This window comes from Peromyscus californicus, unplaced genomic scaffold (assembly GCF_007827085.1).
Source record: "Peromyscus californicus insignis strain IS unplaced genomic scaffold, ASM782708v3 Scaffold_11__1_contigs__length_118956290, whole genome shotgun sequence".
Lineage (NCBI taxonomy): Eukaryota > Metazoa > Chordata > Mammalia > Rodentia > Cricetidae > Peromyscus > Peromyscus californicus.
Window position 1 is genome coordinate 116,220,967 of NW_026294402.1, and position 15,683 is coordinate 116,236,649.

Sequence of the window (15,683 nt, forward strand, 5' to 3'; positions counted from 1 at the left end):
TCCTGGAATGGACACCCAGTGTTCCTGCTCCAGCCGGACTTGTGGGGGGGACACGTTATCAGAGCCATAAAATGGCAGCTGCAGAGTTCACATTGAAGGCACAGAGCCTTATCACTCTGTTTATGGGGCCCTGCCTTGGCCTGGGAAGGGAAATCTTTGAACGGGGAAGCCAAAAAAAAAAAAGAAAGGAAAGAAAACCTCCAATGTCCCAGAGGAGGAAGTGAAGTATGTCCCAAGGCCTTCCATAGCTCCTGCCCCCTGGGCAGCAGACAGATGCCCAGTGCCAGGCTAGTGGGAACACTCAGACTGGAGACAATCTGAGGCCTTACTTTGCAAGAGTCTCCACTGTAGGAGCACGGCACAACCAGCGACTTTGAATGGATGTGGGGAACAGCCTCTTAGGACTGAGGGACAGGGTTGCTGTGACAGACAAACAGGGAGACCTCCTTGGAAGAAGCAGGGCAATGCCTTTAAATTTGGCTCCATTGGCCAACTTCAACTGCAAACTGTGAAAACAGCCTTTACTAGCCTAGCCCCAGAGGCAGAGAGAACCCCAGTGCCCGGTTCCCATTAGAACTGAGATGGCTTGGATGAAAGGCAAGGCCAGCTCCTCTGAGTGTTCCCCAGACAGGTGGAAGCCACCTGCTCCTGAAGGTCACGCCTCACCAGAGGAGGCCTTCCTGGCCACTACAGTCAGCCTTTCTAGGGTCTTCCCACTACTGCCCAGGTCTCTGGCCTCAGCAGACCATACTGTGAACTTTAGGAAATATGGTGGCTACTGGGCCAGGCTACCTTCTGGAATAGAGAGACAACCTCAGTTATGCTTGCTCAGGACTCCCAGGGCCACGCTGAAAGACAGAACTCTCTAGAGGTTTATGCTTCCCCACCCTACAGTCTGGAGACCTAACCTCTTCTGAGGCTTCTGTAGCTTGCATGGGGGTCACAGCTTAGGACAAGAGCCTTAGACCCTGCCTTACCCTCACAGCCATGTCTAGTTGGCTTGGGAAACATCTTTAATCTCCATAGAAGGACCTGATTTCCTCATCTCTGAAGGGACAAAGGAACCCTTGGCCCAGTGTGAAGGAGAACTGAGAAGGCTAGGCGGGGCTGGAGCTACTAGCCCCACTTTCTAGCTGGGGCCTGATATTCTCTGAACCCCATGTCCAAGTGAGACAGGTACAGGTGTCCAGACAGGACCTGTGTGAACTCTGAAGGAAGAAAAGGTAGTGAAGATGTTGTGTGGCCCATGTGACAGGTCATCCCTGCTCCTTGGTCCCCAAGCTTGGACCTTTGTCCAGCCAGGGCAAGCAAGATCCATGGAGTGGGTGAGGTATCCTCATGAGGTTTCTTCAGGAAGTGACAAAGCCTCCTTAGAGGAGGCTGGGCAGTAGTTGGCAGGACATCTCACAGTGAGGGAAGCCTTGACGGCAATCCGATGTGTGTAACTACGCCGGCACAGGGCCTCTACCCGGCCACCCTCCTGCCATTACCAACCCCTTCACTGTGGCTGCTTGGTTCACAGGTGAGGGTTGGAGGCTGGGGACTAAAGTGAGCCTTGGCCTTTTCTCAGCCTCTCAGACTTTGCCCTCCCATTTGGATTCCCAGCATTGTACGCAGGAGAGCCACAAAATATAGAAATTCTCTCCTGCTTCTCAGCAGTGCTTCTGAAGAAAAGAGCTTAATCTCTCCATTACATGAATAGGTTTTTTTCCTTTTACTGTAAAATGTCTCAAACATAAACAAATAGAAAGAATATTATGTTAAAGCTTTGAGTAGTGGCTCATGTCTGTAATTCCAGCACTCAAGAGGCTGAGGCAGGAGGGCTGAGTTCAAGACCAGCCTGGGCTCCTCCGTGAGAACTTGTCTCCAATAAATAAGTAAACGAGAATAGCATAATAGGGACTGGAGGAATGGCTCAGTGGCTAAGAGCAGCATACTGCTTTGCAGAGGACCCATGTTGGTACCCTCAACAACCACACGTAACTCCAGTTCCATGGCATCCAATACCCTCTTGTGGCCTCCTTGGGCACCTGCAAGTATGTGATGAAGACACATATGCTAAGATACAGACACACATACACATAAAAAATGTAAAAATCTTTGTAAAAGGATAGTATAATGAACATACAGATTCCCTAGGTTTGACATTGGGTAACTTCAATGTTTAATTTTTACATCACTTGTTTATTTTGGCTAAAGTACATTTAAAGTCAATTAGGGGAATATTGAAACCCTGGATCCAAATGCATCTCTAAAAGCAAAGACCATTTTCCTATATAACTATGATATTCTGGTCACACCTAACACGATATGCATGTTAGTCTCCCTCATATCCAATATTTAAATATTCTCCAACCACACTTAAGCACCACAAGGTGAACAGTGACATTCTCAGAGGGTTGTCTTATGGCAGTGGCTCTTCTGCATGACTGATGGGGTTAGACAGCCAGCTGGCAGGCATTTGGGGTGAGAGTGAGGTGTCTTGGCAGGGAAGCTTCCTGCCTGGGGAAGCCTCTACGCATTCTGTCTTATGTGGTTCAAGGTACTAAGATCTACATCTCTCAGGAAGCACCTCCTCCTAGCCACCTTCAAAACAAGTTCTTCCTGCATAACAGGGCATTGGAGGAGGGGAAGAGTCCACAGGCTGGCATCTGTAAATTGAAGACTTACAGCCTCAGGCTCCTTGGGTGGTTGGTGTTATTAGTTCTAGCAGCACCCACAGATCCTTGGTCCTCTTCCCCGGGGGTGTCCAGGACAACAGGGGGTTACATTGAATATGTACCCTGTGAGAGGCTTCCTGCCCCAGAGGAAACTTCCCAACAAGTGCTTGGGGATGGATGTCTCTGCTGAGATTCCAGCAATTATGAGAGCTCTCGAAAGTTCCCTCTCTCTCTCTCTCTCTCTCTCTCTCTCTCTCTCTCTCTCTCTCTCTGTTTGTGTGTGTGTGTGTGTGTGTATGTGTGTGTGTGTGTGTGTGTGTGTGTGTGTGTGTGTGTGTGTGTGTGTTAGAGCTGGGCATGGTGTCACATCTGTAATCTTAGCACTGAAGAGGCTGAGGCAAGAGAATCACAAGGTAGAGCTGAGCTCTGACTGCACAGCCAGCCCTTGTCAAAAACAAACAAATAAGAGACGGCGTGTGTGTGTGTGTGTGTGTGTGTGTGTGTGTGTGTGTGTGTGTGTGTGTGTATGTGTGTGTTGGTGTGGTGGCAACCACACAGGTCAACTTACTACACCTTCCTGTTGGGGGTTCTCATGCCCTCACCAATAAGGTGAAATCTTTAGTGCTCTACAGAGCTTTTCCTTTCCCGGGTCATCAGTTTCCACGTATGCCTATCATCATGTGATCCGGGTTCAGGGATGGGGGCACTTAAACAAATCTCAGTATGTGTGATGCTTTCTGTATGGAGCCAATGCAATAAGGAAGATATCAAATAGGACCACCCAGTGTCCTACCAACTACTGCCGATTTCCTTCCTTGCCTGATGGTCCCAAATTCTGTAACAGGACACAACAGCACAAGTCATTCATAGTGATTCCTCGTGCTTACAGTTCTGCAGACAGCACACTTTTCCTGACTCAGTCCACCTCATACTCCCTGCAGAGCTCACCTGTTCCCCTGTATCCAACCACCTATAATGTGACAGGTCTTTGCAAAGTGTGTTTCCCCTACCCTCATCCTTTTGGAACACATCTTTGAGGGTCCCCAGTAACCTAGGAGTCAAAGCTCATACTTCAAAACTGGCATTCGAGGCCCTTCCCAAGTCTCTCCCTGCCTCCTTTCTATGACTCCTCACAAGATGTCCCTAGAACTCCTCACAGTAGCAACACAAGACTTCCTGCAACCTTGAACATGGTGAGGAGTTCATGTCTCCCAGTCTGTGTGTACCCTGAGATGCTGAGTCCACCCCAGATTGTCTAACTCTTTCCTCATTCTATATAAACTCTGTGCCCCACCCTGATACCCACTGTCCACCAGGATCTCACCCTGGAGCTTGTCCAGTGATCAGCAAACTTGGCAGTATTTGCCCAGGAAATTTTTCAATGTCCACTGTATATCTGAAGTCCAGAAGGATAATGAGGATGTTTAGAAAAAGGAAACAAATGGGAGAGGAAGTCCAAGGTCTGCCTGAATTCCTCCACGATAAGGGCCACAGGGAGCTGCCCTAGCTCTGTCCTCCCAAGGGCCATGGTTGACCAGATGGCCAAAGGCAAATCTCTGGCAAAGGATTGATGCTACACAAATTAGGGTCAAAGACTTGGGTCCTATCTGAGGATGTGACTTACTGGGTGACCTCAAGTCCCTCTCTGGGTCACTATTTCCTCTACATTCTTCCGGACAGGGGTGTTTTAATCAACTAAATTTTGGCAAAGATAGTTTAACTACTGGATACCATACCTCTTCATGGTTCACAGCTATCCAGGATTCCAAATTACCCTGGGGACTCCTGGATCCATGCCTCTCTCCTCTCTCTGACTCAAAACCATGCTCTGAAGCATACTTCTGGAGGGACAGTTGCATGGTGTCAGCCAGAATTTTATTAAAGAGTATCAGGCAGAAGTGGCCAAGAATTAGGTGTCCCGTAGTGATTCAAAATGGGGAGATGGTTGTTCATAACCTGTTTGCCTTGCAAGCACAAATACCTGAGTTAGATCCTGGAACCTGTGCTAAAAATAAAGGAAGAAATAGAGGGAAGGAAGGAATGAAGGAACACAAAACCAGGTGGTTAGCAGGAACCTGAATTCTCAGTGCTGGGGAATCCGAGACAGGTGGATTCCTGGGCCTTGCAAGCCCGCCAGCCCAGTCTGTTTGGCACATTCTAGGCCAATGAGAGCCCCTGTTTCAAAAAATAAGGTGGAGAGTGCCTGAGAAACAGCATCTTAGGTTATCTCTGGTCTCTATGTGCACATTTACACACATGCACACACACACACACACACACACACACACACACACACACACACACACACAAATATGGAATACCACTTGGCAATCTGTGTGACCATAACTCTGGCTTAAGAAGACTCCAAAAGTTAGGAACAGCCATTGTTCTGTCCTCAGACCATAAAAATGGACACTTTGGGTTCCTGAGATTAAAAAAAAAAATTAAACTAGCTTAAACTATAAACAAGGTTGTTGGCTCGTGTTGTGGGAAGATCTGGTTTCAGACATTGCCTGCCTTCACTGTCAAGCAGCTCTGGGTTTTCTCTGTCTCCATCCTGCCACCCCCTCCGTGGCCTTCATCTTCATGTTCTGTTTGTCAACAAGATTACTACAGTAGCCCAGCCTCTGGTCCTTTGAGGTTTTCCCAATCCAGTGGGGAGAATTAAACCCACTTGCCTCCTAGTTTAATCCAAAGTCCCAGGAGTGAGAGCCTTCTGGCTCAGAGGAGCATGGCTTGGGCCAGGTGCCAGGCTCTGAGTCTGGGAATGCTAATTGCCTTAAGTCTTGGTCACACCAATCCCCTGCAAGAGGGTTCACCAGGAGCAGTGATTGGGGAGAGGCGAGTCTCTAATGAGAACCTGGCACCAGAGGAGAGGAAAGCTTGTGGGTGGGCTTATACACAGAAACAGCAGGTATCCACATGGCCACCCTGTCTTCATATCACAGCACAGTGTGACAGAAGGTGAAAATGTGAGGGGAACCCTGAGAGTTGGGGATGAAGCCCCAAATCTGAAGGTATCTAGCTGTTGATAGGCTGGGCCTGGGAGGGTACCTAGTGAGGAGGTGCGTGCTCCCAGATGAGCAAGGTAAAACAGTTGGCTGGCCAGTCCCAACTTCCTCTTTCAGAGGTCACCTCCAGGAGACCCATGACTACCCCACTACTCTCTACACCTGAGGATGAGCCAGTCATGGATCCCCTAAGCCATATCACTACAAGCATTCCAGCTGAAAGAGGTGAAGCATATGGTCCCTAAGAGGACACACAGGTGCTGGGACTCCTTCAAACTGCCTTTTCTTTAAATGATTCTGCGATGTTCCATGACAGTCCCATGCTAATTTCCATTTGCCAAGTTGAAAAGAACTTAGCACCTTGTCTGGACCCCAGTTGGCTGGGTACCTTTGTTCAGTACGTGACTTCCAGTCCTAGACAAGTGAGGTCTGGGTGGCAGGAATAGATGAAGGAGGAGGTCTTCCTATGGACCTGGGCTAGGACAGACACAGTGCTAGTTGGACCACTGGTGACCTGGGAAATGAAATTTCCCGGGAGTGAAAGACCCATTGGGGTAGAAGGGACGTCATGGCCAAGCCTCAGCTTAGACCTCTTTTTTTTTTTATTAAGAAAATTTTTATTCATTTTACATACCAACCACAGATCCCCCCTCATCCCTCCTCCCGCTCCCCCCCCCCAGTCTTCCCTCTCCAACCCATCCTCCATCCCCTCCTCCGAAAAGCTAAGGCCTCCCATGGGGAGTCAGCAAAACCTGGAACATTAGTTGAGGCAGGTCCAAGACCCTCCACCTTGCATCAAGGCTATGCAAGGTATCCCACCATAGGTAATGGACTCCAAAAAGCCAGCTCATAAACTAGGGATAGATCCTGATCCTACTGCCAGAGGCCCCTCAAACAGACCAAGCTACACAACTGTCTCCTGTATGCAGAAGGCCTAGTCCATTCCCATGTAGGCTCCACAGCTGTTGGTCTAAAGTTCTTGAGTTCCCACTAGCTTGGTTCATTTTAGACCCTTCTCTTGATGGTAGTGGAGAGCACCCCGCGGTCTGGGTGCAGAGCAGTCACTGGTGTTGACCCACTTAGACCACTGGTCGAGTTCTATGTACTTTGATGCTGCAAGCCAGGAGGTCCCCTTGGAGGGAGGAAATAAAGAGAAGCTCCCATGTCTACATTGTTTCCACAAGCTTCGGTCAGCAAGGCCGAGTTGGGGGTGGGGGTTGGGACTGATGTTCATTTTCCATGCAGAGACTGAGTCCAGGGTTAGAGTAATGAAAGGGAGACTCGGGATCTCTAACTGTGAGGTCTTCCCCCAGAGCTTTGCCTAGGGCCCTGGTGGAGACTGTGATACTCTCCAACCCAGGAAGAGATGTGGAAACAGGACTGCCCAGAACAGCGGCCACTTCCTAAAGTCAGAGGCAGACAGAAGCTGCCATAGTGCTATTGCTCACTCACAGAGGCCTTCAGCTTGTGCACACCCACAAACCCTCAACACCTGACACTTTCCCCTTGATCCCAGGCAGCTACCCTCAGACTCATGTCTACCACAGTGCTGTGTGTTGCCATGCTGCCTGCCCACCCAACCCTGCTCCTGGGCCCAGGCATGCTGGAGGCCAGGAGAGAAGCAAGGGCTTCTTTATCCCCTCTGACTTCCTAGAGACTCAGGAGGCTGGTGGGTCTGGGGACTTCTTGTGGCCTCACTTACTTGCTTAAGCCTTCCTAGTCCTTGTGGAATCTGTTCTACCTTTTTCTGTGGTGAAGGAGATGGTGAGGACTGGGTAAGAAGGGTCAGTATCCTGTCCCATCTTCATGAGCAAGAATGAGCAGAGGCTACATATATGAAGGAGATGCTGCAGCCAGACTCCTTTGTTCTGCCCAGGTTTGGCCCCAGGAGCTCCAGGCTGGTGTCCAACATCCTATAACAGGGAATCACTAGAATGGCACCACCCATGCAGGGGAGACTGAGGCAGGGACAGAGTGGCAGAGCTTAGTGATCAGCTCAAGATTCTGAGGAAAGGATCTTTGACCTCCACCTAGGGTTGTACTTCCCCCAGAGTCAGAATCCTTACAGCAGCAGCATTGCTCGCGAGCCAAGAGGCCTGAGAGGATCCTCAAGGCAGAGTCTGGGTGTCAGTGAGAAGATTGTCTAGAGTTGAGGCAGGGGTACAGCCTGGGGCTGTTGTAGGGTACAAAGTGGAGCTGGGGTAAGGGCTCATCTGGGCCTAGGATGAGTTCAGTCTTGGACTAAGATGGGTTATAGACTGAGATTGGGTTGGGGGTTCAGTCTGAGGCTATGGTGAAGACCTTGGTCACAATGGACATTCAGTGTGGAACTCATATCCTCAGGTTGAGAGCTAGTTCAACCTTTGCTGGCCCTGCTCAGCCCTCTGCTCCTCAAGTCTGTGGATGAGGCTGACATCTCTGTCTGCTTTGTCCTCAGGGCATCCGGGCAGCCAGCCCACAGCAGGAGTGTGAGTACCTGCAGATGATTGAAATACAGCGCCAGCAATGCCTGGAGGAGGCCCAGCTGGAGAATGAAACCACGGGTGAGTCTGATGGAAACAGAGGAGTCCCAAGTTCCCCTGTGTCACCAGCCCATCCAAAGCACGCGCCTTCCATAACCATCAGTCAGATGGGGATCGAGGGTAGGGATCACACCACAGAGCTCTGGGTCTGAGAAGTCACACAGCAGAAGGGCCACAAGGCCTCCATGCTTTCCTGACCCCACCCAAATCTGGGGAGCTCCCAGTTCTTATCTGGGAACAACACGGTAAACCATGGATGTGAAATACAGACAGTTCTGCCTTCAAGGGTCCAGCCATGGCTGCTGGACCACCTGAGGAGGGAGACCTGGGGTACTCAATGGTCGAGACCTTCCATGATGAGCCAGGTGGGTCCATTGCCTCCCCGTCCCCTCCCTATCCCACTGCTCATGGGAGCACTCCCAGATAACGTCCTTGACTCCTGACTTTCCCAGAGAGTAGATGAGACCAACTGGCCAGACCCTGCAGAGGCCGTCAGGACAAAGGAGAGCTCTGTCTGCTTGACTTGGTCACCCAGGGTTGAGCAAATTTGGAAAGGCGGGAAGGTCTAGGGAAGCAGAGGACCTGAGAGAATGGGAGGCGGGAAGGCAGCTGGGCCTCCATCCTGGGTCACCTCTCCAGGCTGTGTTTATGGTTACATAATGGGAGCAGGGAGCACCTGTCCAGCTTGCTGACTCCTGGCTACCGACACCATTCTGAAGCTGTTATGTAACCTTTTGGGGTCCCTCCTTAACCCTGGTGCAAAGGCCTCCTGTGCTCATGGGTGTGTGTGGGTATGGAGTCTCACAGATGGGCCTGGCCTGAGCCACACTTTATGGCAGAATGGCCCCCTGTCTCCTGTGACCCTGAGACTGAGGCCTGGGTCAGTGGGTGACTAGACTTAGACCCGCCTACTGTCTATATGCCCCACCCTATGCTGCCAAGTTACAGACTGGTCTCAGCAGGCCTCAAGAGCATGGGGCAAACCCAAGAAGCCCTGACTCCAGGCCCTGGGCTCCACTGCAGCTCCTCTCCAGACCTGTCCCCAGAGGGGACTGGCCACCCTCATGAGCCCAGTGAGGTCACTGCTGGCACAGGGTGCCTGTGGAGTGCCAACACCCTGTACGCAGCAACGAGACTGGGATCCCGAAGAAGGCAGGCATAGATGTGCAGATTTCGGGTCTGCCTGACTGCTGTTGAGGCTCTGTACATGTTCACATGGGCACAAGTGGGCACCCCTGGCTCCCGTCTATCTGAGGCTGTGCTTGGTCCTCCAGTATACCACTTTGCCTGCTCCCGAGTGTCCGTGTGTGAGTGCATCCGTGTGGGGTCAGTTTGTACATTGTGTCTCTCTGCATCTGCTCACTTGGTGGCCTTCCCATGACCATTCATGTATGTTTGCATGTGTGTCTGGGGTCAGTGTGTCTGGAAGTACATGTAAGTGTGTGTCATTATGTATAGGAAATTATATAAAATTGACTTCCTGGGGGCTTTGTGCCTGCCTGCCTCTCTATCCATCATCTCAGCCTCTTGGTTTTCCTATTGGGGTCTTAGCCCTGCATGGGCACATGGGGAAATCTCCCAGACACAGTCATTTCTACAAACCAAACATTTTATGACTGTCATTCCTCTATGCTTCCCAGCGCAGCTGCCCCAGCAAGCCACCCACCCCTGAGGTGCCCCCTGCAAGGAGCTTCCTCGCCCACACACCTACAGGCCTCTCTTCCTCAGGGTCTTCTTGCTGATTTGGGTCCAGTTCACAGCATGGCCTTGGCCATGCTGCACTTCTTTGAGGCGAAATGCAGAGTCCCCACAGGGCACAGCGCAGTGTCCTTCAATTCTGTCCCACCTCTGGGGAAGCTGAACCCCTGCCCCCCACTCTTCAGCTCTGACTGGCAACTCTGAAAGCTTGAGGTCTGGCAGAGACCCAGACACAATAGCTGGCCTGCAAAACAGGGTGTGCCCAGTACTGTCAGCAAGGGTACATAAAGTCCAGCAGCAGCCAATTTCCCAGAGAAATGCTACCAAGCCCTGTAAACCAGGAGAGGAATGTGTGAATGGGCAAGCCCCAGGCTCGGCCACACCTCATCCTGCCACCTTGCCTCCATTTCCTCATCTGTGAAATGGACTGGTTATATAAGCTGCTTATTTAGAGACTGAAACAATGTTGGGACATTCCAAACCTAGAGCTGACTGATGTTAATTGAAACAGGTCATAAATCATAAGCAGATTTTCCCAGCCTGAGGGGTTGCTCTATGTCCTCCTAGGAGCAGAAGTCGGACCATCAGCCAAAGCAACCATGGGACTCAGGATAGATGAGGGACATGATAAAGTGGCAGGACCACAGGAAGAGAGGATGCACTCTGGGTGACTTCCTTAGCCTTGGCTGCAGGTGCCAGCCATACTGCTACAGCACCAGGGGTCCTGCCCCCTTCCCCGCGCACCCCAATCCCCTCCTTGGCTGCCACATGACCACAGCACTGAGAGTCTGGAGGCTCTTCCCCCAAGTGGATGCATCCCTCCACCTCCTCTTCCCAGGCCCCCTTCTTGAGAACTTGTGAACCTTCGGACCTGGGCTGGTCTGGGCTTGGCCCAGCTGGCATTGACTTTGACTCTGGGGTTGGGTTTCCTGAGCAAACCGGTGGGGCTGGCAGCATTGCAAGAGGCAGCCTCCTTCAGGAGAGGGGTCCAGAGGAGTCATCTTACCTCAGGGACACCCAGTTTTGTAGACCCCCTGGAAACACCCCTCAGCATCCTCACCAGCCAGCCTGCAATGCTTTGCAAGCTCTATGAAGAAGTGCGCTCAGCATGCTTCCTGGTACCCAGCATCTTACAGAAACATCTCCAGTGCTGCCTTTAATTCAGAAGATGCATACTTGTGTTTTTAAACAATGATGGTTTCTAACAGAGCCTCTTGAGATGGATCTTGCTTTTTTGAATGTGGATTAATAGCCTTGTTTGTGTTGAGAAGGCAGACTCAAACTGTGGGACTGAATTGCTAGAAACTGCTGCTGGTAATTTGGTAATATAAGATTTTGAAATCTAAATGTCTGTTTTCTTACAAACCATAAAAATGAAGGCCACTCATTGTGCTGCTAGAAACATATACGACTCTCTATAAAAGAAAAAAACAGAAAGGAGAGTGATTTATAATCAAATGCCGTATGCATGTGCAGGCGTGATAGCAGTAAAAGATAAAGGTGACAGTCTGAAGGTTGTGCCTATAAATATAAGCTCTGGGAACGAGAGAGCTGTAAACGTGGATTGGAGTATACAGCTGTGCTCGTCACTGACTCAGATACCACAGGCAAGCACTACAGTAGGTGACATGACCTTCTCACACTTTGACCAACTCCCATTAAAGTTCAGAACATAATGAAAACAGGTTTTGCACCCTTTTCTCAGGGACTGCTTTCCCAGAACACTCCACAGAGTTAAAGCCGCTGTTCTGAGTATTTGGATGCCAAAGCCTTAGCTCTTGTCATTCAAAAAGATTGACACCTGTACACGTGTCCAGTAACTCATCCAGAATGAGAGACAGTTTGCCATTGGGCAGAACCAGCTAGCTACCTCCCTGGCATCTCTGGTGCTCGTCTATCACATGGAGATGTAGCTCTGCTGTTGGCAGTTAGCGTGCACAAACCCCAGGTTTGATCCCCAGCATCGTATGAACTGGACATGGTGGCACACACCTGTCATTCCAGCAACACTCAAGAGGTAGAGACAGGAGGACCAGACGTTCAAGGTCTTCCTTGGGGCCAGCCTGGGCTATACAAGACCCTGTCTAAAATCAATATTTGATGCCATGTAGGGAAGCTCCATCCCGTATGGAGAGAGGGTCCTCTTTTCTTTCCATCAGAACAGGACCTCTGCAGCCTGGGCAGGCACAGCCTCCACTCAGACAGAGCCCCTCTAAGGAAAGGAGGAGGAAGAGAGTGGTCACTGTGCCCATTCGTTGACACGTGTCCTCTGCTTTCACCCAACAGGCTGCAGCAAGATGTGGGACAACCTCACCTGCTGGCCACCCACTCCTCTGGGCCAGGTGGTGGTGCTGGACTGCCCACTCATCTTTCAGCTCTTCTCTCCTATTCATGGTACGAGCTGTGGGCTGAAGGCCAGAAGCTGGGCCACATGTTGTGAATGGTGTAAGCTTGGGGGTTTTGCCACTTAAGGAAGTGAGAAAGCTGTCCAAGGGTCTAGCGGATCCTGGGGGCTTCACAACCAAGGATGGCATTGAGAGGACTTGTGGGATTTGATTAGCTCTTCACATGGAGATAAGCGTGTGGGAAGGGCTCATTAAATATTTGCTCAGCAATTGATAACTGATTGACTGGCAGGTCTGATTGAGTTATGCCTCCCATGTTCTTGTTGTCTTGGTTATGACTCAGTCTGTCACAGCCTGGAACAGATGACCTTTGGGGCCCTAGGAAACCACCACACAGCTTTGCTTACATACCTTGTCATGTTCTATTTGATCAAACATTCACATGTTAGACAAAAAGGGAAGGGGCCCCCTTAAGACCTCCAGCCCACATTCAGCCAGTAGATGAGATACCTCCCGTCACTCTGAGCTCCGTGCTACACAGTGGGAAGGGACTTTGGAGACTGTCACCTGCCTGTCCTCTGGGAGTCATGGTGCTAGCTGGAGACACCTTTAAGTGAAACAATAAGCAAATGTACAGTAAATGGGCAGAGGTTCTGGGAGGGAGGAGGATGTGGGGACGCAAGTGATGCTCTGCTCAGATGAGGACCTGAGAGGATGTGAACAAGCTAGCCCTTCCTTAGCCGCAGACCTCACCTCAGAGTGCACATGAATATGAAGATTTGAGTTTGTGAAGACCTTGTGAAGTCTATGCAGCAGTACTCAGTGGACCCAGTTCTGAAGCTGAAGGAGGGAATGGGAGACTATGGCTAGTGACTGGATATACAGGAGAGAGTGTGGATGAAGGGGTGAGATCAGTTGGCCTTCAACCCCAAGGGGGGCATTTGCAAGTGTGGATAAAGAGTGATGCCAACCCCCACTCCTGTGCTTTAGGGTAACAGGAGTGAGGAAAGCGTGCCCCCTGCAAAGAGTCTTGGTTCTTACGGAAGATAAAAACCAGAGGGTTAGAAGGAAGTCTGCTCTGGCTGGGTAGGAGGAGGACTGGAGGACTGGAGGTATAACTCCATGGGAAAACTCCTGCTGTGCAAGCATGAAGACCCCTATGAGCTCAGATCTCTGGCACCCTTGTAAACACAGACATGTGGGGTGCATCTGCAACCCCAACATTAAAGGCAGAGCTGACAGAGATGGAAAAAACCAGGTGGTTAGATAAGTTACTAAGATCCCAGTTGGCGGGCTACTGGAGGTGAGAGCCCAGACAGAGTGCCCAGTCTGTACAGGACCATTGAGGCAAGACATAGGACTAGGTACAGATGGATAGACAGACAGACAAGTAGATGAATGGACAGGTGGATAGAAATTCAAGTGGGCCATGCCAAGCAGTGGGGAAAAAGTTGAGTTGCACAGCCTCAGGGACAATGAGGCATTCTCTGTCTCTTGGCACACACACTGGGTGTTCAGATAACAGGTCGGTGGGGCGAGCCTAGCGTTAGGTGTCCTGCTCTTTATGGGGTTCAGATGAGGGGGTTTCTTGAACCCTTCATTGGTCTGGTATGTTTGACAATTTCTTGCCTGGTTCTTCTGATATGGTCTTAATATCTCCATGGGTCCACATGTTCTTAATGTGCTCTGGTAAGTGTAGAGCATGATACTTTTCTGTTTGCATGACTAAATCACTCATCAGTCTGTGCCTTCCAGTTGGTACTGCACAGGAGGTGACTATGTACACACACCAGAGTCTTCCTGCCTCTGTGTTTGCACTAAAAAAAGGAGCCAAATTCTGTTTTGTAAAATGGAGTCACAGTAACGTCTGTTCTGAGTCTGTCATCAGGCAGCTTCTCTGCAGGAACTTCTCACCTTAGGGGAACCCCAAGGGCCTGGGTCTGGGAGCACCAGAGCATGGGGAGAGCGAGTTCTGTGTCTTCTGCCCTGCCTCCTGGCTCTAGACTCTGCATCTCTCCCTCTGTCACCTGCTTCCAGGACATAACATCAGCCGTAGCTGCACTGAAGAAGGCTGGTCACAACTGGAGTCAGGCTCCTACTACGTTGCCTGTGGACTGGATGACAGCGCATCGAGTCTGGATGAGGTGAGGGAGTCTTGTGCCTCTGTACACCGAGGTCCACTTTCCTCAAGCTTGCACTCCCGAGGCCTGTCCCGACTCCCCCAGCAGGGTACACACAGGCCTTTCATGAGGATCACACCCAAGGGGAGCTGTCCTCAGAGCAGCCAAAACTGAAATAGAACCCCATGCTGGTTTGCCTCTACATCTGTAATCCTAGCACTTGGGATGCTGAGGTGAAAAGATCATGAGTTTGAGGCTAGCCTGGGCTAACCCTCAAGCTGGTCTGCATCTCTACATCTGCAATCCCAGCACTTGAGAGGCTGGGGCAAAAAGATCATGAGTTTGAGGCTAGCCTGTGCTATAAAGGGAGACTCTCAAAATTCTATTTAAAAAAAATGATTGGCAAGTGGGAGTTGGAAGTTCCACTCTTTGCCACACTGATATTCATCATGCACAGCAGAAAGTAGGACCCATTTACCCCTGTCACCTCTGGGCACAGTGTCCATGTGTCTATGAAAACCAGAGCTTAGTGGGCACCACTCAGCTGCTCTTGGGAGCCCTGAGCACATCTTCCTTATGTGAGGCAGGGGCACCAGGAGAGCATATAGCCAGCTCATCCCCCATCAACAGTCCCAAGCTGAGCTCCCCTGACTCCTACCCAAGACCCTTGCCTACCTCCCCCCAGCAGCAGCAGACCGAGTTCTACAGTGCCGTGAAGACTGGCTACACCATCGGCTACAGCCTGTCCCTGGTCAGCCTCCTGGTTGCCATGGCTGTCTTGAGCCTGTTCAGGTGAGGCCCAGCCCCAGCAGCCAGCATGAAATGTGTCTTTTTTTGGTGGAACCCCAGTATGGCCCTCCATTGCCACTTCCCACCCTCAGACAGCTCACGGTCCCTGCCCTTGCCTCTGCCAGGCCAGCCATCCCAGACTCAACAGCAAGTGGCCAAGGTGTGACCTCTAGAGCAGTCTTGTCCCCTTTCCTGTATACTGGGCAACTGAGGGAGGGCCTGCCAAAATACTCTTGATGCCCAGGAGTTTGGGGACTAGGGGTTGTCACCTTGGAGGCAAGGCCTGTAACATGGAGGCCACATATCTTCCCACCACCTTGCCTAAAGCATGGCACCATGCCAATCAGGGTGGGGTAGTCCAAGGTCCCTTCCACATTCTAGATGTATCTGCCCCTTGCAGGAAGCTGCACTGTACCCGAAACTACATCCACATGCATCTCTTTATGTCCTTCGTCCTGAGGGCCACTGCTGTCTTCATCAAGGACCTGGCCCTCTTCAACAGAGGAGAGATGGACCACTGCTCTGAGGGTTCGGTGAG

At 50.9% G+C, this 15,683-nt stretch overlaps 1 protein-coding gene across 3 annotated transcripts in view; it reads left to right on the forward strand.

Moving 5' to 3' along the window:
- The window catches only part of Vipr1 (vasoactive intestinal peptide receptor 1), a 30,111-nt gene that overhangs the window by 1,747 nt on the left and 12,681 nt on the right, over positions 1–15,683 (forward strand). For 2 of the 3 annotated variants that reach the window (XM_052724763.1, XM_052724744.1), the window contains exons 2-6: positions 8,109–8,214; positions 12,178–12,285; positions 14,274–14,380; positions 15,042–15,148; positions 15,546–15,678. In XM_052724763.1, the coding sequence (XP_052580723.1) occupies positions 8,109–8,214; positions 12,178–12,285; positions 14,274–14,380; positions 15,042–15,148; positions 15,546–15,678 (561 nt within the window). The remainder of the gene's footprint in view (positions 1–8,108; positions 8,215–12,177; positions 12,286–14,273; positions 14,381–15,041; positions 15,149–15,545; positions 15,679–15,683) is intronic. The other variant, XM_052724754.1, reaches the window with a different exon arrangement.